General features: G+C 42.2%; 1 protein-coding gene across 37 annotated transcripts in view; it reads right to left on the bottom strand.

Moving 5' to 3' along the window:
- Positions 1–23,804, bottom strand: part of SORBS1 (sorbin and SH3 domain containing 1) — a 78,642-nt gene that overhangs the window by 51,450 nt on the left and 3,388 nt on the right. For 14 of the 37 annotated variants that reach the window (XM_054831324.1, XM_054831292.1, XM_054831289.1 and 11 more), the window contains exons 2-10: positions 17,780–17,835; positions 16,477–16,542; positions 14,270–14,365; positions 11,170–11,289; positions 9,599–9,625; positions 9,316–9,431; positions 6,083–6,889; positions 5,126–5,497; positions 2,817–2,964 (exon numbers count right to left, since the gene is read on the bottom strand). In XM_054831324.1, the coding sequence (XP_054687299.1) occupies positions 2,817–2,964; positions 5,126–5,497; positions 6,083–6,889; positions 9,316–9,431; positions 9,599–9,625; positions 11,170–11,289; positions 14,270–14,365; positions 16,477–16,542; positions 17,780–17,835 (1,808 nt within the window). The remainder of the gene's footprint in view (positions 1–2,816; positions 2,965–5,125; positions 5,498–6,082; positions 6,890–9,315; positions 9,432–9,598; positions 9,626–11,169; positions 11,290–14,269; positions 14,366–16,476; positions 16,543–17,779; positions 17,836–23,804) is intronic. The other 23 variants (XM_054831287.1, XM_054831317.1, XM_054831321.1 and 20 more) reach the window with 7 other exon arrangements.

A 23,804-nucleotide genomic window follows, 5' to 3' on the forward strand; every position in this document is an offset into this window, starting at 1 on the left:
AGCAAGCCAAATTAACCATCTGGAAGACTAAACTACTGGAGATCTCAGACAGACAGCATTAAAATGACCTTGAAATTTCTAATTCAGAGGGCATTTCATAGCACACGAGGAATTTATATTAAACCTCATCTTGTCATGAAAGAATTGATTTCAGCACAAAAAAAAAATCATTAACCATTTGGTGGAAGGTGGATCATAACCTAGTAACAATTTGTCACATGCAATGAGACCAAACCAGTTTTGAATAGATAAAGTCCATAAAGATGAAACCAAATATGAATCATGTCAGCCAGGACAGAAATGTAATAGATAACTACAATCTGATAACCATTTAAAAACACTAAGTTAGCAAAAATAAATCTTAATGCTATTATTGGATAAAGCCTAGATAGGAATGGAAGCATAAGGAACAGTAAGAAACCCTCAGTACATAAAAAGATGGAAAAGAAAGAAAATGCATACCTATGGGTATGTAACATATGCTGGGAAGTGAAAGAAAATTACAATGGAAGTAAAACAATTAACAGAATGTCTCAGACATTCAAAAACAGGTTTTGAGGTATATGAATAATAAATAGAAACCTAGCAATCTTGTTCTTTTACCAAACAGGCACAATAGAACTGTTAATAAGAGAGCAGAAAAGATGACACATCTGATTACTATTTCCATTCTGCATTTGGAAAAAAAAAAAGAAAAAAGAAAAAAATTCTGACGTCCTACTCCCTGATGGAGAAATACTTTCCACTTCAACAGTAACTAAGGAGTATGCTGAATGACAACAACTGAGATCAGATGCTTGAAAATTAGCACATTCATACAAACCGTACTGAAGAGTTTTAGAGCAGTTTTCTACTCTAAAGAGAGCAGTTATTGAAGAGAGCAGCTCACTGGACCATTAACATTCATCCTTGGTATGTCTTGGAAAACAAAGAAAACTCCACAAGACAAGGAAGAAAGCAAATGTTGTGACAACCTTCAAAAAGCATTAGTGTGAAGCTGGGACACCTGTCCGTCAAGTCAACAATAATGCCAGGAAAAAAAAACTGTAATGACTTATATGGGATTTTACTAATAAATACATAGTATGACACATGCAACATCAGTCAATACAGATTTATGACTAAGATGCCTTGTCAAATCAGTTTAATATGATTCTTGCAAATTGCAAGTTTGACTAATAAAGACTGAAAAATATATATTAGAATGAGATACATCACAGACTCAATCAAGTTGTTTATCAGGCCATGATCTATATCACAGTCAACAAAAACGTGATGAGAGAAGGCTCTTCAATCTATCAGGATACAGTATCATGAGTGCTAATGGTCAGAGGCAAGACATATTCAGACAGGACAAATTGTTAACTGGGAAGATAATTAGTAAACAGAACAATTTCACATCAGTTGTCTCGGAGCCAGTGAGTGTGTATCATCATATACGGATCTGTTTCTCATGCTCTTAAAATCTACAGAGAAAAAATATCCTTGCGTAGTATACACTGAAATGCTCCAGATTTAATGCAAAAACCAACCAAAAGAGAATCCCGCCTCAAGAAAGTCAACAAAAAACTTTTGAGATAAAAAAAAGGCTGTCTCAAATAATATTTCCTCCTCTTGAAGCAGTTGAGGAATCCAGACACCCTCATTCAGAAGAACATAAGCAAAGCTGCTTCTGATGCTGGAAAAAGGAAGAGATAACCAACTCATTACACCTATTATCAGCTGGGCTACAGTGAGGACACTATCTTCAGGATCAAAGACTGAAATCTGTTTTAAAAAGGCACTGAAAAAGATACATGGGAGGCTGCAACGAAGCACATTGATGCACACCTGTAATTAGAATGACTACAATATGAGGAGTGCAGGCCTTGCCCCTATTTTCTGACTTTTTTTTTTTTCTTTGCAAAAGGTAAGTTGTAGCATTGTCGATTGAAACCTGCTTGTCCTGGAGTTTCCTAAGACCACTGGAAATCAAGGGAAATTGGACTGCATCTTTGTGGCCCTTTATAAGCTACAGTCTTTAGTGATGCGCAATGAACTGGGAGGCTGGGGTAATGCCAGTCACCAGGAGAACTAAAAAGGAGAAGCAAAGTTTTCTTCCAATGCCAGAGGTAAAGAGATGCAACTATCCATTCAGAGGGAGCTGCTGTAAGGCAGAGAAAGGCTTAGATTAGTAAACATGGGAGTGCTCAAACAAGGTTGTTTTGTTCATATGTAAACCCGGAGCTCAAGGACTACTGCAATATGAGTCTGAGTTGATCCAGTTGTGGATAGAGGAACAAACTGTAAAGTTCAAACTTATGGGCAAATGGATTATATACTATTGGGTAAATTCTGCTGAGAATTGAAAGGTCAACTCCCACAGTAACTGAAAATGTGTCTGCTTTCACACGGCAGTAGCTGAGAAGTAACATATCCGCTTTTCCAGTGACTGAGAACCTACCTCAGCTACCTTGCTTCTACCGACAGATGAAAGTGAACATCCTTTTTCACCATGACAGGACTCCTAATGGGGGATAAGCTGTTACCTTGCAATAACTAATTCATATGTCCATAGCCCAGTTATAAGGCTGTTCCCCAACATCAGAGTGGCTTCTGATCCACAGGTTCCAATTAGAAAAAGTAGGCATTGTCCCACGCCTCTAACCTCTTACTCACCTGCTGTATGCTCCAGTCACTACAACCTTCTAGAAGCAGCTCTGTTAGCTCTTACTAGTCTGGACTTAATTGTCCATGGTGCACACATTCTCCAGTTCCTTGTAGCATAACAGGTTGCTCAGTTTGAGCCACAAATATCTATATGCAAGTCTCCTTACCTCGATTGTGCTGCAAGAGGACAATAGTGGGATTGACGATTGTGGTAGAGGGATATGCAGAGGAAGACTTGTTGATTGAAGTGAAGGAGGTTGGATAGTCAGTGCCAGTACCAGGCTGGGGCACTTCATTTAGCACAGGACCTGGGTCCTGAAAAGGAGAGCAACACATCATTAGCGGCATGCAGAAGGCTGTTACACTGGGAAAATCTGAAAAAAAACCCCAAATGTTTTAAGCTGAATGAGAAGCATAATCACAGCAAATTTTAGTAAAAAAGGCATAAGCACAAGTGTTACCCTGCTCCTTGTATGTACCCTGCTCGTTGTTAATGCAATTAGTTTGCTAAGGCAGTACTATAATTATTTGGTGTTGGGTTGCACAACTCCAACCCCAAAAGAAGGCACTAAATTCATCTGGCAGACTCTCTGGAGCAAACACAGGGTGCCAGAAATGAGCAAATCTGGTTGGGGGGGGAAGACACAGACATCTTCCCCCTGATACGTACACACACAAACATTTGGTTTAAAAGTATTCCTTTCATAGCAAGACATCAGACATGCAAAACTCATGCAATTCTGCAGTGAAACATTATTACTACAGCTGGTTTGGTAAGGAAGGTCCAAGGAATAAGGTTAGCACCATGACTCAGGAGACAGTGTGACACCTACCTGGTTAAAATAATGAAATAAAACCCAAACAAACAGAAACCCACAAACAGACAGAGGGTAAAAAGTAGAACTCTAGCAAGAAAGATACTCAACATGGCTTTGCCACTGGAGCACGGATAGCAAGATGCTCTTACACTCCTAAAGCACCCAGTTCCATTATTTGCTTATTTCAAATCCATCTCTGTTATCACCAGAGCTCTGGCTGTTCTGTAGAAATACAGGCTGTGTCAGCAGGGAGACTTTAAAAACTAGTTCATCTTTGAAACATCTCAGTCCAGGGATACTGGGCTTTTCTTGGCAGTAAGGGGAAAAGATAAAGAAGGGACAATGACTAAGACTGTGTGTGCCAGTTCAGGCTGAGATTTTTAAAAGCTTCTTAAGGAACTTGGACACACAGTTACCGTTAATGGGGAATGAGCATCCAAACAAAGAGAGTATGGAACAGCGTACCAGATTTCTGCACTCCTGCTACTCCAGTGTCAGGCTGAAATGCTGCATGCCACTGATCTGTAAAATGGAGCTGAGCATTCAGGGGGATTTTCATCGCTATTAAAAAACCCCACACCTGAATACACACAGAATATTGCTCCAGAAGAATCCCTACTCCTGGCTTTTCTGGCCAAGTGCAACTCAGTGCCCTTCATACCCACCAGCATCAGGGGAAAGGACTTACAGGATCAGGCAGGAGGCTGAACAGGGGCCAGAGTGAGGCCTGGCACCAGAGCTCAGAGATAAATCAGAGTGAGAATTGGCCATAATCAGAGCAAGCATCTACAGTCTCTCCAACCTAGAGGAGAAATAGGGAAAAGCAATCCTGTTCGGCTGGATGGAGGTGATCTTGCTCCAAGCAGCATCTGATCAGGCCACAGACATTTCATGAGGCCAGAAAAGAATCAAGAGTTACTTTTCTTCCTTTTTCCTGAGCACTTTTTAAAACACGTGATGAGCTTAAAGAGAAGCAAAATCTAATCCAAGAACACCACAGTGAATTCAAGTTAAAACTGTTGTGGATTGAATTCTTCAAAATTTTCAAAGACAAGCAATTCCAAACTGAAGAGACACTCTCCACCTAATCTATCCCATAGTACCTACATGCTTGGAAGACTCTTAGCTCAGCAACTGATATTATTGCTTGTAGGTCATTGGATACTGGCAGCAATCTTACACTGATTTCAGCAGGGATTTGCGTAGAGACCGTACAGTCTTGTGGCTCCAAGTGGAACAGAAACCCAGCCCTAACCTTTAACTGGTCTGCTGTTGCTGCTTTAAATGGTATTCAAACACAATTAAGGATGCTATTAAAAGAGCCTGAAGAGATGAGTTAGTTGCAGCTATTCTATTTATACAGAATTCATTATTCTGAGCAAATCCTGCGAAGACTCTTAAGGTGTGCATCACTTAGGAGAATGGGCACAAAGGGAGTCAGTCAAACGTTGCGAGAAGTCAAGAGAAAGTTCAAAGCTGCACAAGGCAGGCAGCACGCATGCACTAGCACAGGATGTAAACAAGGTTTCAGTTGTCATGCTGCTGGCAGGGAGTGAGTCGTCACTCCTCTCTCAAGTTTAGTATTGCAAGGAGAAAGTAATTTTAATCTGGGAATACAAATTTAGGAAAAGGGCGAGGAGAGTACTTGGCAAGCTTACTGTATGTGAGATGACTCCAGTGATTTCAGGCTTCAAGCCCCTGTGCAAAGCCCCCGTGACCGGAGGGACAAGTGAAGGTGGTGATGAGAAGAATGGCAGTTTCGGGTAAACAGAGGGTAATGTGCCAGATGCGGAGGGTGCTTGGTTATGGTGGGAACCCCTCTGGAGATGTGGGGGAATGAAATCGTCTAGAGTCGGAAAAGTCAAGGGTGAGCCAGGAGAAACAGTCTCGGGGAATACGGAGCCTTGCCCGAAAGGAACCAGAGGCGGTGGTGGAGTGCTGGAGCTGCCTTCTTGCTGTCTGTCTGGATTAACCTGGAGGAGGGGGACTACTATAACCCCAGGCTGAGCTGTGGTGGTGGCAGTGGCATCCTGTAGGAAACAAGGTGTTGTTATGCAACGGGGAGATTGGTACTTTAGTCTAATGCAGCCATATAGTGTCATGCAAGGATGCACCCAAACCGATATGAAACCCCAACAGATTTTCGTTCCTTAGTGAGACATACTTCTTCAGTCTTGCAGCCCTGGCCTCTATGAACACACATAGTTTTTCACAAAAATCTTCCTTCTCCTCACCACCCCTCTTCTCCAGTTCTGTGCAGTAAGGCTAAATCAAACCACAGAACAGCTCTGCATTCACCATCATGTGAGAAGCACTAACCATCACATTACAGAGTTTGCTCCTTTTACATCTCCCTAAAATAGAAAGATCCTCATCAGCTCAACCCAACCCCCTACAAACACCACACACGCACAAACACACAGATCGACGTTGGGGGGGGCGCACATGGGGTGTTAAATATTACCGAGTAGAAGACCGCAAGACTCAGGTGGCACAACGAGTGCTCAGAAATTAGGGGGGGGGGGAGGGGAATAAAGCATTAAGGGAACATTGTAATGACTTAAAGAACCGTTCACACAGCTGAAAGAAAACAAGGTTATGGAGAAAACATGTACCATGCTGCGTCCCATTGCCTTGTACGGTGGCTGTCGCTGCTGAGTAAGGTAAGGCTCTTTTCTCATCCTGTCCTCTGTGGCAGCTGTGCTCTGGGGCTCTAGCACTCTGTCCCTCACAGCTTGCGGAGGTGACGACTGAGTCCAGGAAGGTTGGCCCGCACCATAACTAACTGCGTCTTTACTGAGGACAATGTAAAAGTACGGCCTGGGAGGAATAGGAGGAGGAGGAGGAGCAGGAAGAGACTTTCCAGTATCTGTTACAGAGGAAACAATGTCGGTGGCTGGTGCCTGAGTGAGCTCAGCACCCAAACTGGTGCTGGCTGCTGGGTCATGTGCGGTGCCAGTGGAATTTTCAGATGCGGCCGAGCAAGTGCTGTTAGATAAACAAGCTACATATAGTTTGGTGACCTTTTTATCCACCTTCGTCTCATGACTGGAATTCATTCCAGCCTTACTACCGGGATCTGCCCTGTCAGGGTTGCGTTGTACAGATGATGCATCCAACGAGGAGCGACTTTCCAAGAGTGGCTGCCCAGCATGCACCTCATCTTTGGGGCCTGAAGAAGGAGAAATCCCTGCTGGCAAGCCTTGCTTCCCACTGGGGACAGCCCCATAGGGGGTAGGTGATGAGAAATAACACCGTGCACTGGCATTTGGTGATGCACGCTGCGTATAAGGCTTGGGTGCATTCAGGTACACGCAGTCCATGATGGGCACTGGCAACAGGTTGGTCACTTTCGTGTCAGTGCGAGGACGCCATGCAAAGCTTTCCTCTTTGGGAAGAGGAGGACGGGGAGGAGCAAGGGCCTGCCCAGGCAGAGTCAAGAAGGAAGAGAGGGAGAGAGGAAGCAGCACCAAAATGAAAGGAAAAAGGAAGGAAAAAATAAATAAATTCAAAGAATGAATTTGGTCATTAGACTTGGGTTAAGCAGGTTTTAATACAGCAAGAACAAAAAGCAAATACAGTATCTGGAAGGCCAGCGCAGAACTCACTCACATCATCTCACTCATTCTCTCTTTCTTAGCACTGCTCACTGGAGCACGCAAACTTTACCCAGCTCTCAAGTCCCTGCCTACATGTTTTTCTCTCTGGGCTAAATAAATCTCAGTGCTGTATTGTTTTGAGAGGCCTGCACAGCAACACCCACCATGCCCCGGGAAAGCCTGAATCAAGATTTAACATCCCGGCTAACTAAACCCAGGCTCATGGCTGTGTAACGAAATACTTCCCAGTATTGGGGACATTTGAATCACCCCAATCAAGCCAGATTCAGAGCTCTAGGCCATCTCTGCTGCATGTTAAGTGCAATGCCAAAAAATGAACATTGCGAAGTTTCACGAGTACTAATGAAAGCAGACATCATTTGAATACTATAGCCTGCCACAGCCGGCTAAGTAAAAAGTCAGCATTTCTTTCTTCTAAAAGCTAGCTCTTGAATTCTCTTCAGGATTTTTCAGTCCTGAAAAAGCTTTCAGGAAGACCAGAACAATTAAAGTTTCTTGAGGAATTGAATTCATAAGAATTTGCCTCCAGAACCAAGATCACCGATGGAGAAATCCTGCTTCTAGTAAATAATAAAAACCCCCCTTTACTGGTTTTGGTACTTTGCAACATACAAGTTGTTAACTCCACAGCTGCCTGCCAACTGCAACTCCAACTTCAATTATGGTAATTTTTTTCTGAAAGTCAAACTGTTTAGAAGTAAAATAACTTAGCAATAGAAAGGTTTTTGTTTTATTTATTGCTTTGTTGCAAATTTGGCAGCTGAAAACTATAAACTACTGAAAGGAGGAGAACTAAAACACCCACCTAGTGAACAGTAGCTCCCTGCATTCTTGCAAATTAACCCTCTGGAGACTATGAAAATAAAACACACCCTGTTCTCACATCGTTTTAGGCAAAGGCTGGCTAAACCACTGCTAAAATGTCCAAAACCAGAGAACGAAGACACCTTAATAGCTTGCAACATTCAAATCTGAAAAAATACCTCCTTTAAAATTCATCCACATATGACAGGTTGTGGCCAGCACCTATATTCATGTAACAAGAACAGACCTAGAATAGCTTCATAAAATTACAGCTGTTGTCCTGAAATCTACTGTCCTCATGCTACCCCTCTTCCTTCTCCCCCTTCTCTGATGTCTAAGGGAGTGTAGAAGCAGGTTAGTAAGTGCTCCTTCTGAAGGGCTTCTGCCTCTGGAACAAGCTCATTCCTTTTAATTCCTTAAGGACAGTAGTTTCAGTCTGGAGACTTCAGAGTGCCACAACACTTCCCTAGGTAATGTGAAGCCTCACTTTACCACTACATAGCATTATCAGGAAATACTAATTCACCATCTGCAATTACTATTTCCCATTTTCTTCCATTTCAGCTTAGCTTAGACAGCAGTCCTTGAGACTTCTTTAAGAAATACTATGTGCATCAGTGCTCTCTCTGTTCATCCACAAGATCAATAAGGGATTACAGAACAGCTTCAGTATCAGGAGGTAAACCGGTCTCTCCTTTAGGGTGCCACTCCTTCCCACGCCTTCATCCAAGTTGTGCCGCGTTCTACTTTCACTTACAATTTCAGGAATGATGTCTGTTCTGTGGCACTGCTATAGGTCCCTGATGATGAGAGCAGTCACCCTGTCACCCTGATAGGGGACAAGTCTTTAAAGGGACTCTGTTTCAGACAGGAAAGCTGTTTCTAACGAAGGGTTTCCTTACCAGCTTTCAGACTGCTTCTGTGCAGACTGACCACCCAAAAGAAAAAGGTTGAAGTTACACTTCTCTTAACAGATTGACTTCAACAATTTACCTTCAGGTACAAATAACCTTCCCTTGTTGGCTTGTATCAGTTACAGTGTTAAAACTGAAAGGCATTTCCCCTATATCTTGTTTATAATGTAGGGTGTAACTCTGCTTTCAGCCTGCAGCAACCTCTAGGAAACAGACCAACACAAAAGACAAAACAGTAATAGATGACTACTTCACCTTTTTTCTTGCAAACAAAGAGCGTTATCCTCCTCCTTCATCCACCAAGGAAACACTGTGGCGTGCCTTAACACACAGGCTCCACAGCACTCTGCTGACATCAGTGTTGCCTCCATTTCAAAGATAGGAAAAGCTGAGGCACAGCAACTTACCCAAGTTTGCAGCAAAGTTTGGAGTTCAACCCAGGGCTCCTGACCCCGAATCCATTTCTTGAACCCAGAAGATCACCCTCAGGGTCACAGAAGAAAGGCTTACCTGTGGCTTGCTGTCTGAGGAAAGGTTCGGACGCACACTCCTATAACCCTTGGCAGCCAGAGAAGATGGTTGGGCATCCCCATTGGCATCAGTGTTGGATGACGACCTCCAATCATCTACGAGGGGAAGGAAAACTCAGATCACAGAGGATTCCCTCCAGCTACAGCACGAGCGAAAGGAGGGGACTCTCTTCCTTTTTTTTCCTTTTCTTTTTTTTCCAGGCAGCAAGAAATACTTCCAAGAAAGCAACAGAAGCAACAACATAAGCAGCCAATGTTTGTACCTGTTTCTGGGTTTTCTGGCTCCAGACCTAAGCATTTCACAGAAAGGAGGGATGGAAGAGGTGGGGGCGGAGGATAGGCACAGAGGAAAAGAAAGGGAAAAAATAAACCGTTAAATTTACAGAAAACATGTACCAATTGAAGTTAAGAGTTGAGCTACTTCATTTCACACATAAAATGCTTTCTGACAGGGCTGCCTAATTACCATAGAGACGAACCCTAAACATGATGCCCTCCTTGTTTCTGACCTTTGTAAACACAAGGCAATTCATTCAGAGCAATGAAGAAACAATTGTTCATTGACATTCTTATTATAGAGGCAAAAAGGCAGCTCAGCTAGCTGCTTTCTAAAGTTGCAGCTTGATGTCCAGACACCACCAATTACTGGAAATGTAGGGACCCCATATCCAGCCATGATACAGGCTATGAAGACATATCTATCCTTATCAACATCACCATGTATGATTAACTGAGATAAATGACTGTCAACAAAGAGATCAGGTTTTGCAGACTAAGTGTGTGTGCATGAAGGAAGTTATAAAATATGATGTCACTTTACAACCTAGTCCCTGCAGCTAGATGCACTGGTCTCATGACCTATTTATCCACCTCCCACTGGGCTCCTGCCCACCCCTTTACCCGTTTTGCTGTTTAGGTTATATGCAAAAAGCTCTTCCAGCTCCAAAGTACATTTCATAAAGCAATTGAGAGAGTAAGCAAAGGAAGTATTAATGAGCTGATTTCCATAGTAATGGGCTCATTGCCATTCAGGCTGCTGGAAATTTATGAAGCCATCAACAGAAAAGAGAGAGGCAATGGTGGGGGGTAGGAGTGAAGAAATAGAGAATGGCAAGCATGAAAAGAGGGTAGGTCACGGGTAGAGCAGAATGGGAGGAGAAGACAGAGCAGAAAGCAGCACATTGGGGCTGGAATTAATGGAATTGCGCTTCCTCCAACAATACAGTCAGAAACAATGTATGATTTGCTTTCAAGAGCAAGTTTGACCCCCTCCCCCCTTAACTGCATCTTGCCTTTGGGAGTTCATCCTCTCTGCCGGACCCACGACACTGGCCAGGTTTGTTATGCTTTGCCTGTCTCCTACAATTAAGTAATTACACGTCTGCTATTGAAAGATGGCAGAGCTCTGTGGCGACACTGTCTGTCTGGGACGCTATCCCCGCTCCCTTGACAACCCAAGTGAACGCTACGGTGGCAGTAGCACCACTTGGCCTCTTTCTGTTCCACCTCACGCCTGGGATAAAAGGAGGTGACATGGGCCTGCCAGGGGGAAGAAAAAAAAAAAAAAAAGATTTGAGAGTTTTTGGTGCTCCTGACAGCAAAAGGGAGCTGTAAACAAACTTAAACTGATGGGTGAGTGGTCATGAAACCTGTACTAGGAGAGAACAGGAGCCAGTCTTCCTCCACTGGTCTGGTTCTCACAAGAGGTTTCTGACTATGCTACAGGATTTGGGGCTTTAAATCACAGCTAAAAAAAGTCACCCCAAGACCCTGGACTGACCTCACTTGAGGTCATTGTGAGTAGCATATTTCAGTTAACCTTCCACTCACTCACTTTCAGGTTGTTCAACATCCTGAGGACATGGCGAAGTGATATTCTGGTTCTCTTCATAGGCTGGAGATGCCCGGAGGGTCACAGCTCCTTTTCCACTGCAGACTTTAGTGGGATCCATTTCTACAGGAAATGCACATGCACAGAGGAGAGACATTGAAACAGATGATACAAAGCTATTAGGAGCCATCAGAGCTCTATGGAGTAATTTTAGCATGGCTGCCTCCGGGTGAATCAATCTAGCAATGTTTATGCAGATGAAGATTAGCTCTGGATTTAAAGCATTGAGAAATCAAAGCAGTTTCATATTCATGTAACTGATGAATGTAGAAGTAAGTTCTGAGTCAGTGTAACAGAGCTAAGAAAGGTGGAAAACAGGATGAGTGTTTGAACCAAATTTCACAGGTCCAATTGCTTTATTTGGTCTGCTTTGTGTGGAGATATTGTACCAGCAAGGACATTCTACCATTATACCTGTGACTCTTCTATAGAAATGTTCCAGTGGTATAAAGCGATACCACTTGTGTGCTGAAGCCTTAAAAATGCCTTTTGTGCAGGACTGAAAGAGGAAAAAAAAAAAAGTCTTATGACCACTGGAGGATAAAATCTTGTAACTATGCTGAGCATGATCTGAAGGCAGGGCACTGCAAGCCACCTCCTTGCCATCTCCCCCTGTTCCATGGCAATGTTTCACCTTCTGACATAGGAACCCAAATCCCAAAACCTAGGAGATTTAACATATACCTGTTCAGATCACCCTGTGAGCCAGACACCAGATCACGCCAGCATCCTCGCTGAGGCCCAATTTAGCACAGCTTCTGTGTAGGCTTACCTTTGTGCGTTTCAGTCCATGGATTTGGGCTTTTTCCTCCTGTCATCCTATTAAGTAATAACAAACCAGTGCTTGAAGCCTATCTTCCTTCCCCTTACTTAAAATCCTTCCGGAGAGTTGTTTCCTCTAAGATACCTATAGAAACAATAAGCCTAAAGAGTCTCTCACTTATCCAAGCTACTTCCACAGGAAAACACATCACCTCCCTTTCTCATGCACTATTACTGACCCTGCAGCTGCCATCAGACTTTGCTTTGACCTACCTAAATGGAGATACTAGTCCTATCACGACACTGCACAAGGAGCCTCAAGAGGTCCTGAGCGTGTGCTGTGTTAAACAAAGGACAACACGATGATTTTTATTTTTATGGGGTGAGGATCATGCTATCTCTGCACAGGGAGGGATGCAGCTCCTCTCTAGGAACTGTTATTATAATGAAAGTTATACCTTCAGACTGAAAGAGGGGGCAAAGGCTGCTGCTTATTGCCCAGACAACAGCCCATGTTTGTGCAGATCAATATTCCCTGGCTGATTTCAGTAAGATAATGCCCCATTGTATCCACACCAGTACAGTGCCTATAGACCATGACAATGCCTCAGCTAAGGTTGCAAAACACACAAACCGCAGTCGAGGTGGCCACAGTATAGGGAAACATCAACAGTGCCAGATGAATAACAGCAGTAAGGGGAAAGACTCGATGAATGTCAGACACATGGCTCACATTGAAAGCCCTCTACACTGGAATCACCGCAGTTCAAGCTTTTACACGGGCTTCCAATGCTTTAGGGATTTCACAAAAAGCATACCTTCAGATGCACGCTTAGGACTGGAGAAAGGATGGACTAAGAAAGGAATCAGAGGATACTTTCCTACAGTTCAACCTTTAGTTAATTTAGGCAGCGTTGTGGCAGTCTCTGTGAGGGGAAAGACTATCCACGCAGACATATCAAATGCTGCTTAATCCTTAAATGTGTCACATTTGCACTCACACCACACAACTGATCGTGCCTTAAGGTTACCCACATGCCTGGTGAAATAGAAGTTGACTTCTCTGACTTATTTCTGCGTTATCCAGATAGGACCAGGATTCCTTTTGCCCAGCAGTCCAATTCTGGCTGTTGTTCCCATCCACTCAGCACATCATGCAGCCCGAGGACTCTGCAGACCCACTTTCAAACCAGAGGACACAGATTTAAGCTGTGGGACTCCAGTTTCAAGAGTGCTGTAACTCTGAGGCACGGACACGCTGTTAGGAGTCACCAAGCCTGATTTAGACATCCATGGAGAGTGCAGGGTAACTGTTCTCCTACGCTCCTACACCTAGATTCCCTTCACAGGCACTGGAGAGAAATGGAAACACTTAGGAATTTACCATGCCATAAATGTCTCCATCATATTGGAGGAGAATCAAATTTGGGAATCAAAGCACTTTTTTTAATTTTCATACAACATAGTAAACCTGTACACTGAATCAAAAAAATAAAGCAGAAAAAAATGTTCTGAATGTAAAAAAAAAAATTAAAATGTTCTGAAAAAGTTTGAAAGTAAAATATTGTCAGACTACTTCAATTTGGGAGAAGATAACAAATACCTAAGATGTTGAATTACTTCACAGTTTAGGTGAAATGATGGAAAACATCATGTGTGCAGACTAGGAAAGACAGGCAGTATCAGCTAGACTAGTCTGACTGTCCAAATCCAGCAAAGTACAAAAATAATCTTGTACTTTTAGTGGGAAAATATGTGCTGGGGGAGGGGGTGAGACAGCCTAATGTCCCTATTTATCTGTATAAAGATTCTGTAAAGTCAGCGTACGTACAGAAAAACAAAACCATCCCACCAATGTTGAACTGTGCTTGAACCTGTCAAATACCATCTCTGACATTCATTTACTTTTGTAAAGACTAAAGATACGCAGGAAACATTCTTTGGTTCATCAGGAGTTTGGTTGAAAATGAGGCTGTAATAACAATATTATTCATAACTAAGCATTAGTAGGAGAGCTTACAATGATCCCAGATTCAAGTAGACGCAATTATGACTGCAGAGGAGCAGCATAATTGAGAACAGTGTATTGTGCCATCAAGAGCTAACTTTATTACCTACTGATAAAATCTACAGCTCTGGAAACAGTGAGAAGAGGATGAAGCTGAAAACTAGCCAAAGCGCGTGGGTGAAGCAGAGATAGAGAAAGAGAGAGAGAGAGAGAGAGAAAGGGAAAGAATGATGGCCAACTAATGCATGGCGGGGGGAGGAAGGAAGAAGATACCTGTAGGCAGCACTAGGTGAGGAGAACTTTTCACTTTCTTCACAGGGATTATTTTAACGGCAGAAATAGAGCGTGTACATAAAGGGACATCAACAGCTGCAAACACAAAAGTGTAAATGGCACATCCAAAAGGGAAGAACAGAGTTTGGGAAGCATGCCACAAAATTTTCTAATGTACTTGGAGACACAATAGCAGGAAATTTCAAATACAAAAGCAGTCCAGAGAGCAATGATGCAACCGTTAAAAATATCCCTTCATTTGCACTAATTCAGGACATGTCTATTTTATGCAGCATACAGATCTGCTTACTGAATTGACTAACTGCTGACTGCCACTATGCTGCAGGCAAAAAGAATCTGGAAGCATTAGTTTTTAGAAGCCATAAAAAAAAAATTAGTGTAATCATTTAGCTGAGATACACTACATGCAAAAATAAAATTGGTAAGTCAACATTAATATGGCTTAGTTAAAACAAAATAAAGTGAAAAAACAAGGATTGAAAAGTTGACATAGGAACATTAAACTAGCCCCATTACAAGAATTCTGGATTTTATGGTGCATATTTTACAAGTTCAGCAACAGAAGGAAGTGAAACATGAAATAATCTTGAAAATAGTCCCATGCCAAAGGGTAGCATCAAAATATCCATTTCAGAAAAAAAAAATCCATTTAAACAGTAAATTGAAAAGATTTCTACTGGACTCCACCAGCTAGCACACTAATTATACTAGATGTAGTAACATAGGGGAAAATCATACATAGCATTGTGCAAAACTCTAGCAATTGTTACAAAACTCTCCAAAACAGCTGGTACTTCCTCTCTCTGACTCTGTATTACAGCTAATGTGACGACCCCCTCTTTAAAAAAAAAAAAAAAAAAGAAAAAGAAAAAAGGAAGGGGGTGAGGCAGTAAAACAAGGCAAAGGTAAAACTACTCAGAGGTGAAGCTCAACAGGATCTACCAAGATAAACATCTTGTAAATCATGGCTCCACCAGAATAACTTGAATTGTGCTCTTGATTTTTGCAGAGCCAGGATTTTCTCCATTGAAACCTATTAGCTTTCTGCACGTATTAACTGGAAAATGCTATATGCCTCCTCACATTCCATGCCATCTCTCTCAGGCCTGCAAAATCAGGAGTAAGAGGAACCACATTTCCAACACTTTACAGACCAACATCGAGCACTGGGCCAGCCTGAGGGAGGCATTGGCATCAGGGTGGTGTGTACACCCCCTCTTGTGGCAGATCTTTCTGGTCCCTGGCAAAACTGGAAAGCACAGACTTCACCAACCTAGAAAAGCAAAAGGATGGGGAAAGAGTTTAACAGAATTTTTTCAAATCTCATAAAATCATTAGTTTTTAATTTGATGAGATTGTTTTAAATTTTTATTTATACATATATATAAAAGAGGAACCCAAATCAAACCTTGTTCTCCATGCTTCTCCCTGAGCACTGGAGACCCTGTGAATACAACAGATCCCAAATCCAAACAGCCTGTGGTTTAGGAAACAACCCTAATTCTGTTCTGCTCTGTAACTGACTGAATTCATCCATCCACAATACAGTCAAAATACTAACCACTATAAAAAAGGCATCAAAGGGAAAGAACGGAAATGAAACCAGCTGAAAACCAACCCATATGACCACATACTTTCACCCTGCCAAAACACACACCATCACCACACAATATTGAATGCTATAAAGCACACTGCAAACCTGCTGATATTAACATGAAGACTGGTTTGTTTGGATAAGTTTGGGTTTTAAATCATTGTTGCTAATGATAGATTTTATTTTTTTTTTAATTATTACTTAAATGGTTAGTTCCTGTCCTTTAATTCTGGGCTCAAACCTTCACCTCCCACTGAAGTTAACAGGATTCACACATAGGCTCCCACAAACCCGTGCTGTCTAAACCCACAAGATAGTGATTCACAGGTGCACACAGCTTTCCCGAAAACAGCACTAAAAACATACGAAGAGGCAAATCCAGCCTGCCACCTTTAAGAGACAAAGAACACTTGTTCAGCTAAGAAATGCTGCTGCTGCTGGCACGGTGCAGCACAAAGCTTTTCTTGTATCAGTCGCCAAGCAAACTAAATTTGGAAACCCCTGCTGTAGTGAATGTCAGGGGAAATCAACCACATCACGCAGCTAACATGCAGGGGGAGCTGCAGAGATGTCTCTGAAACTCTTAACCCACCTTTTTCTTGTCCATTGCTGCTCAGCCCATTGACAACGGTTTTTGCAACATCAATTTCTTCGTGTTCTGTAAGACAAATGAAGAAGCAGATTACTTCTGGGTTAAAACCTCTGCAACTGAATTTAACCTCTGACTATGAGGGGATGCCATGGGTCAGCACTATTTCATTTATGAACTAGGAAGTATTCCTGCTATCTCAGGAGATGCTGCTTAGAGACACAAATCTCCCTTGGATGACACCCTTGTTTCTCCTTTCCCTTTGCCTACCTGGATCACAGCCTCTTTCAAACAGGGTCTGTCTCTATATGTGCATATGGCATCCAGCTCAGTGATGAGCTTTTAAAGAGAGATTTTTCAAGTCTGCAACATCTTCAGCTGACATGAATAAAACTGGCTCTTGTGAATTCAGAGAAACACAGAAGATAGTGCTAGAAAGGACCTCCAAGGGTCATCTAAAGCCATATTCCTGACTTATAGCAGAAACAGATCTACCTCTTTCACTGCTGACAAATGTTCGCCTAACAAATTCTTACAAACTTCCATCATCACCCTAAAGCAACCTGTTCCAGTGCTTCACAACCTGGAAGCTTATCAATGCTTAAGCCAAATTCCCAGCTCGTGTTTTTCAGACCCCGATTAGTCTCCTAGCTTTCCTCTGGTTTACATTTTTCTCAAAATGTGGTGCTAAAAACTGGACACGATACTCCAGTTGAGAATTGATAAGGTGCTAAAATCAAGTAGGAATATTATTCCACAGGTCCTACATATGGCATTTCAGTATGGCATCTGCTTTGTTTTTCACTCTGATTTAGCCTGTTACCCAGACAAGATCAGAAGTTTTTCTCTTCCAACCAGCCCTCATTTCCTGGTCCCTCATTTTTCTTTGAGCAGCTGATTTTTCCTATCCAGATGTCAAACTTTGCATTCACCCCTACTAAACTATATCAAATTCGTTCAGATATTTTTTCCAGGTAATCAGTAAACTGGAATTCTGGCATTCCAAAGTGAAAGAAGCTAAAGTGACCAACCCAAGATGGCTCAAGATGTTTCTAGTAATTTTTTTGAGCATTATGGGCCAAATTGAAACAACAAATGCAAAGCCAGGACACATTTTACTATGAAGCCATTCTGCTGTTGCTTAATAGTCAGATTTCCTGAGCTTTCAAGGGCTTTGACTCTCTTCTCAGAGGCAGAAGAAGAGTCAAAAAAAAAAAAAGAGTAATTGCATCAGAAACAGACAGGAATAGTTCTAGTAATAAAAAAGAATGCCAATGAGGGCAAGTGGAAGACAACACAGACTTACCAGAGCTCATTGTGGCGGAGGGACTTGCCTTTTTCACTTCTGGATTTTGTTTATCTCTGTTTGAAGTGAAAGGCAGAATAGTTATGTTGTGTTTCATGCCTGCCCAGACAGCACTGGAAATGATGCTGGGCATTTATCACAGAATTCATGGTAATAGTCACAGTTTCTTCAAAAAAATTAGTTTCAAAACTCAAATGGATTTGTGTCAATCACCAGTTACTTTTTTTGCTGCTAATTATCAGAAATTAAAGAGTATTTCCACCCAATATAGTTACTACTTTCAGACTAATCCTCAATATTACATCTTAAGATATTGATTAAACCCTAAGAGTCTATATATAGCAAAGTGCAAATCTGGCTATTTTCTAATACATTAAAATGTGCATCATCTTTAAGTAAAAAAATCCCAGCAAGAGTAAAAGCTTTAAGCTAAAACTCTCAACTTAGACCATCGCTAGATTTCAAGGCAATCTGTTGCTCAGATCAAAGTCAGTCTCTCCTTTGAAAGATGTTACAATACAGAAGAAATATATTTGTTGAAATGCATGTTAACTTCTGCACCAATCATTTCCAGTCCTGCAGTGCTGCCGATGTTTTCGGAATCGGACTCCAGTAAGGGAAACTTTAAAATTAGAAGCTTTAATTCTCCTGGAACCAAAGGCAGTGAAATTACCAACCCAAGAGAAAGACTACCAGATGGGGACCAGAGGAGAAAAACGTCAATTTTCATGTCATGATAGTCTATGGAGAACAACTGTGGGGCCTATTTGTACCCAGTGTCCACGCCTGTGGGGACTTGATACCTGCAGCAAATGAACAAGTTTCAATGTCACACCACAGATCTTGGTTTGAATAGTCAGAGCCCATGTTTGCCAAGATCTCTTAACTCTCTAGAGGTCCTAGAGACCTCTTACAAACTCTTTAATTTTGTGTTCCCATCTTTTTCCTCCCCTACAAAAATTAATGCTAAAGAGAGTGAGATCAAGTGTAACTCTAACCCAATTAATGGCTTCCATGACACAAATAGAAACAAGTATCTGAAGCTGCAAAATCATGCATAAACAAAAACCCTAGTCTGTGAAGTGTAGGGAAAAATTTCTCAGACAAACAAGAAACTAAACAAGAGAGTTGGGGATACTTGTTTTCCTGCTACATGAACTGGAGGCAGCAGTGGGACATTATAAGAGGTGGAAATTGCCTTCAGGGAATTCAATTTGTTCTCTTGCCTCAAGCATCCCCATTCTTAACTAGCATTTGTTTCATACCAGCCAGAGTATAATGAGCATGTTCAACAGATACTCAAAAGCAAAGAAGATTCAACAAGCAAATATAGTAACAGATCAGTCTGTAAAATCAGCCAATATCTTGGCTCTCCAGCATGCCATCCCAGCAACAGCTGCCAACAATTATTTAAATATTTTCTTCATTAAAATATCCACATAAGATCTACATTGTGGGTTGGTGAAGGCTCAGCAGGATGCAGCCTAACTCCAAGTTGATCCCAGTAAGACAGCGTGAAGGGCGCAGTCTAAAAGCAGTCAACAAAAGCTGAGCTCAACTTAAAGGCCTTCAGCCCGACTTTGCCTGCCTGTACAGTATCTGCTTTTTGTTTCTACCATTTTATATTAGCAGCAAGTACCCTGAAATTGTAACGGTTGACATAGCCTGAAAATTTAGACAAATATACTTAATAATAATGGTCCTTCTGATCTCCATATGTTTCAGTTACAGAAAGATGCCTTATTTCAAGCAAAGCAGAAAGAAACAGCCTAAAATGATTTGCTATCCAGGCTAAGGAGGTTTATAGCAATACTATGCTCTTCTACATATGGAAAACTGTTACGAGTTAAACTCACTAGATAAATACAAGTCCCTCCATAGGGCAGGAAGAAAACTACAAGAAGGGGCAGTACTGCAGGAAATCTTAACTCAGCTTTAGGATAAAAGCCATTCTGAAGCTGAGGTTGCTGGTACCCAGAAGTTTTGACTCTGCACTGGCCCTCTCCATGGGCTTAATAGAATCATAGAATGGTTTGGGTTGGAAGGGATCTTAAAGATCATCTAGTTCCAACTCCCTTGCCATGGGCAGGGACACCCTCCACTAGACCAGGCTGCCCAAAGCCTCATCCAACCTGGCCTTGAACACTTCCAGGGACTGGGCATCCACAACTGCTCTGGGCAACCTGTTCCAGTGTCTCACCACCCTCATAATGAAGAATTTCTTCCTAATATCTCATCTAAATCTACCCTCCTTCAGCTTAAAGCCATTCATTACCCCTTGTCCTATCACTCCATGCCCTTGTAAACAGTCCCTTCTTCAGCTTTCCTGTAGGCCCCTTCAGGTACTGGAAGGTGCTATAAGGTCTCCCCGGAGCCTTCTTTTCTCCAGGCTGAACAACCTCAACTCTCTCAGCCCATCTTCATAGGAGAGGTGCTCCAGCCCTCTGATCATCTTTGTGGCCTCCTGTGGACTCGCTCCAACAGCTCTGTGTCCTTCTTATGTTGGGGGCCCCAGAGCTGGACGCAGCAATCCGAGTGGGGTCTCATGAGAGACAGTGTCAAATGCTTTGCACAAGTACAGGTAGATGATATCAGTTGCTCTTCCCTTATCCACCAGCACTGTAACCCCATCATAGAAGGCTACCAAATTTGTCAGGCACAATTTGCCCTTAATGAAGCCATGTTGGCTGTCACCAATCACTAGTTCACGTGCGTGCGCAAAGGCAGGGTCCACTGCTGCTGCAATGTCAGAGCAACACAGGTTCCCTTCCACAATGGCAGTATCCGAGCAGTTAAACTTGTGATCTCATGCTTTATACTTTTTAAACTGTTTCATCTCTGTTTAGAAACAGTGACATCAGAACTGCCATAAAACTCTGATTTCAGTGATGTCTTTTTGATTCAAGAGTCTCGACACTGCTTACAGTGCAAAGCACTGGCCTCCATTGCATTAAGAAAAGCATTAAGGGAAGAATTCACACCAAAAAAGCACAATTATTTGGTCTTAAAAGAACAAATTACTTTTCACGAGAAGTGATTTGAGGTTAAAAATAAAGTGATAATTAAAGAAGTTTGCTAAAATTAAATGGAGAAGGTGTATAAACCCATTAGAACTAGATCTAGAAAAATTACTTTTCCACATATCCCCACACTTACTAGCAATTATGGAATCATTTAAAATAACAAGCATTCAGTGTTCACCTACTGTGAAACTAATCAGCATTATTCGAGCACTCAAACGAACACACACTTCATGCAGGTTCCCATACACAGAAGGGATTCAGCATGCTTAGGGTGAGCGTAACCAATCCTGAGTGTCTGGGTTGCTGTAACTCCACAAACTCCATTTAAAAGTTGATTTTGATCCATTGAGGATCTGCATACAGATTTGCTGCATGCAGGTAGAAATAACTGCTGTTTAGATTGAGGAAATTGTGGTGCGTGTTTGGAGTTGAGAACACGCTTCAGAGCCTCTTTGCATCCAGGCTACGGAGTTATTCTACCTATCTCCCATATGCTTAACCCAAACCACATACTGAAGTCCTATTAGGCCTATCTTAGCCCTAAGGCTGCTCTTGGGACCAGACACACAGTCCAGCCACACAGCATATCTGGCTCCACAGCCCCAGAACAGCAAAGCGTTGCCCTCTGTAACACTTTGGAAGGTACATGCCAGAAGTCAGTGTGCCATGGGTGTTTGGATGGTACATCCTCAGACACAGCAGTCCCTGCCAGGTTGGCCAGGCAGGCTGGGCTGTGGGAGCAGGTGGATCTGGAAACATATGCTGCTCCCAGCTCCCCTCGAGAACTTACTGTAGACACGGTCAAGCTGTTCCTGTAGACACACGTGCAAGTATGCACAGCAGCACTTCAGAAGGGAGCCTTTCAAAGGGAACCAAAACGAAGATCCTTCACATCAATATTAAAAACAGAGAAACCAGTACTGCCAGATCAGGCAAAACAAAACAATTTTTTTAATATAATATATAATAATACTCCCAAATCCCCAAGCGTCTCCTTCCAGCTTCCTGCTCTAACCAGCTAACCAGTGTCAGACTGGAATTTGTGCCCTTCCTGAAATGTGACAGACATAGCAACAAAGGCTTCAAAGCTGCAGACATTCAAAACACAACGAAAGGTAATGAATTCCTCAGGGCATAACCCAGCAGCTGTAACCCTGAACATGCCAATGTCCATACATAAGGTCTACCAACTCCTTGCCAGTGTGGTCATACCTCTAGACTGACGTTTAAGGCTTCCTTTCAGCCCCAATACATTTCTTCCAAGGCTGCAGCTCCTTCCCTACTTGGTGTGGAAAAGAGAGCCGTGCATTCAGAAGCCTATTTAGGAGGAATGCAGATAAGTGGCAACTACTTCTGCACAGCACGTCTCTGGATTATCTCACATGCTCTAAACATTCGAGTACTCTCCCTACAATGGCAGGGGGTAACAAACAGCTCATTAATAGTTCCGAGCAAGGACACACGCTCTTAAGTCACTGGTATCTCAGCTAAGAGTCACAGGCGGTGGTTATTTTTGGTGGTCTAATGTGCGTGTAGGGAAAAGTCATTTCCTTTTCTTTCTTCTCTTGTATTACTGACAGCTCTGATGACTTGCATAGGATTTTAAAACAATTGCCAAACATGACATGAGCATCCAAAACTTACTGGGCAGATCCCTTATATTCCGGAGATTTGGACTCCTGCTTTATCTTCTCAGTTCTGAATTTTTTACATTTTCAAAGTTTTATTTTCATATACAAGAGCTTTAAATGTTTTGTGGCTGCACTTAAATGAAAAATCAAATTCTTGTTTATATTAGCATAACCTAGAAGTTGAGGCTTTTAGAAAAAGGTAAGCTTTCAGACTTAGGGGATGATCAGCATCACAAAAATTAGTTTTCACCTGGTCAGCTCTCACACATCACACACAACACTCATTTGTTTAATCTCTGGCTCAGACCCTTTCTCACATTGCCACCAGTGTCCCTGACCCAGATGCTCTGCTCAACTGGCCATGCCAGCAATGCGGAGCCCCAAATCTGGGAAGTGAGCAAAGGGCTGCACTGCAGCTAGTGCCTCCTACCAGGAGATTCCTCTGCTTAAAGGAACTTGCTGGAAAGCACATCTCCTCTGTACTTCTCATTTTGTATCACATAAAATGTGGCAAGAAAAAATAACTATAATACAGGAGGCAGCTCCAGGTTAACCTGGGCAATCATCTCTCTCTCCAAGTATCATTATTCTCTTCTCCTGAAATACTGAGAGAGATATGTTGCCTGTCATTTTTATTTTAAGGGTTAAAGAACATCCTGTCATTCCTTCAGAAGACATTATGCTCCTAAGAATAAACGTCAGAAAAAGACTATGAATAAGCAAGCAGTGCACATAGAAGAATCATACCAATTCTGTACAAGACAACAGCCTCCCCATGCTCTTCAGTGAGTGTTAAGACAGCAGGGAGGCAGCAGTGAAAGCTCGCTAAATGAAACAAATGGCAGCATAGAACACCAGCTTGGATAAGGTGTCCTTATAAATAACTGAACTTACAGCTGTTTGAATAAACAAACAGCATATTTCATATGCAATATCGCTGCTTCATATTTTTTTTAAATATAGTGCATTTGTTTCCTTCCTAATGGGTAAAATTAAGTTATCTGGGGCATATGTGCAATTTAAGAGGAATGTGCCATTCTTAATAATAAAAGTCAAATAGGAAATGTAAACTAGGAGATATGGCTTTAAGAACTCAAGAGATGCTTTTGAACTAAGTCATCTTATAGTCATCAACATCAGAGTAAACAAAGTTTAGCTGCAACCTGAGTTAACTGAGTTCAAGGTCACCACTTTTGGAACAGGGGGCAGAAAAGGATCTCCTGGGTCATCAGGCCTACTCCCATGCTATTGCAGGCAACTGTGTCATACAATCCTGTGCAAGAACATTTCACGTTCCAGCTTAAAACTGGTAAGGTTTCCTGCCTCCACTGCTCCTCCTGGAAGCCTGCTCCAGAACTCATTCCTCTTATG

This window comes from Grus americana, chromosome 7, assembly GCF_028858705.1.
Source record: "Grus americana isolate bGruAme1 chromosome 7, bGruAme1.mat, whole genome shotgun sequence".
Classification (NCBI taxonomy): domain Eukaryota; kingdom Metazoa; phylum Chordata; class Aves; order Gruiformes; family Gruidae; genus Grus; species Grus americana.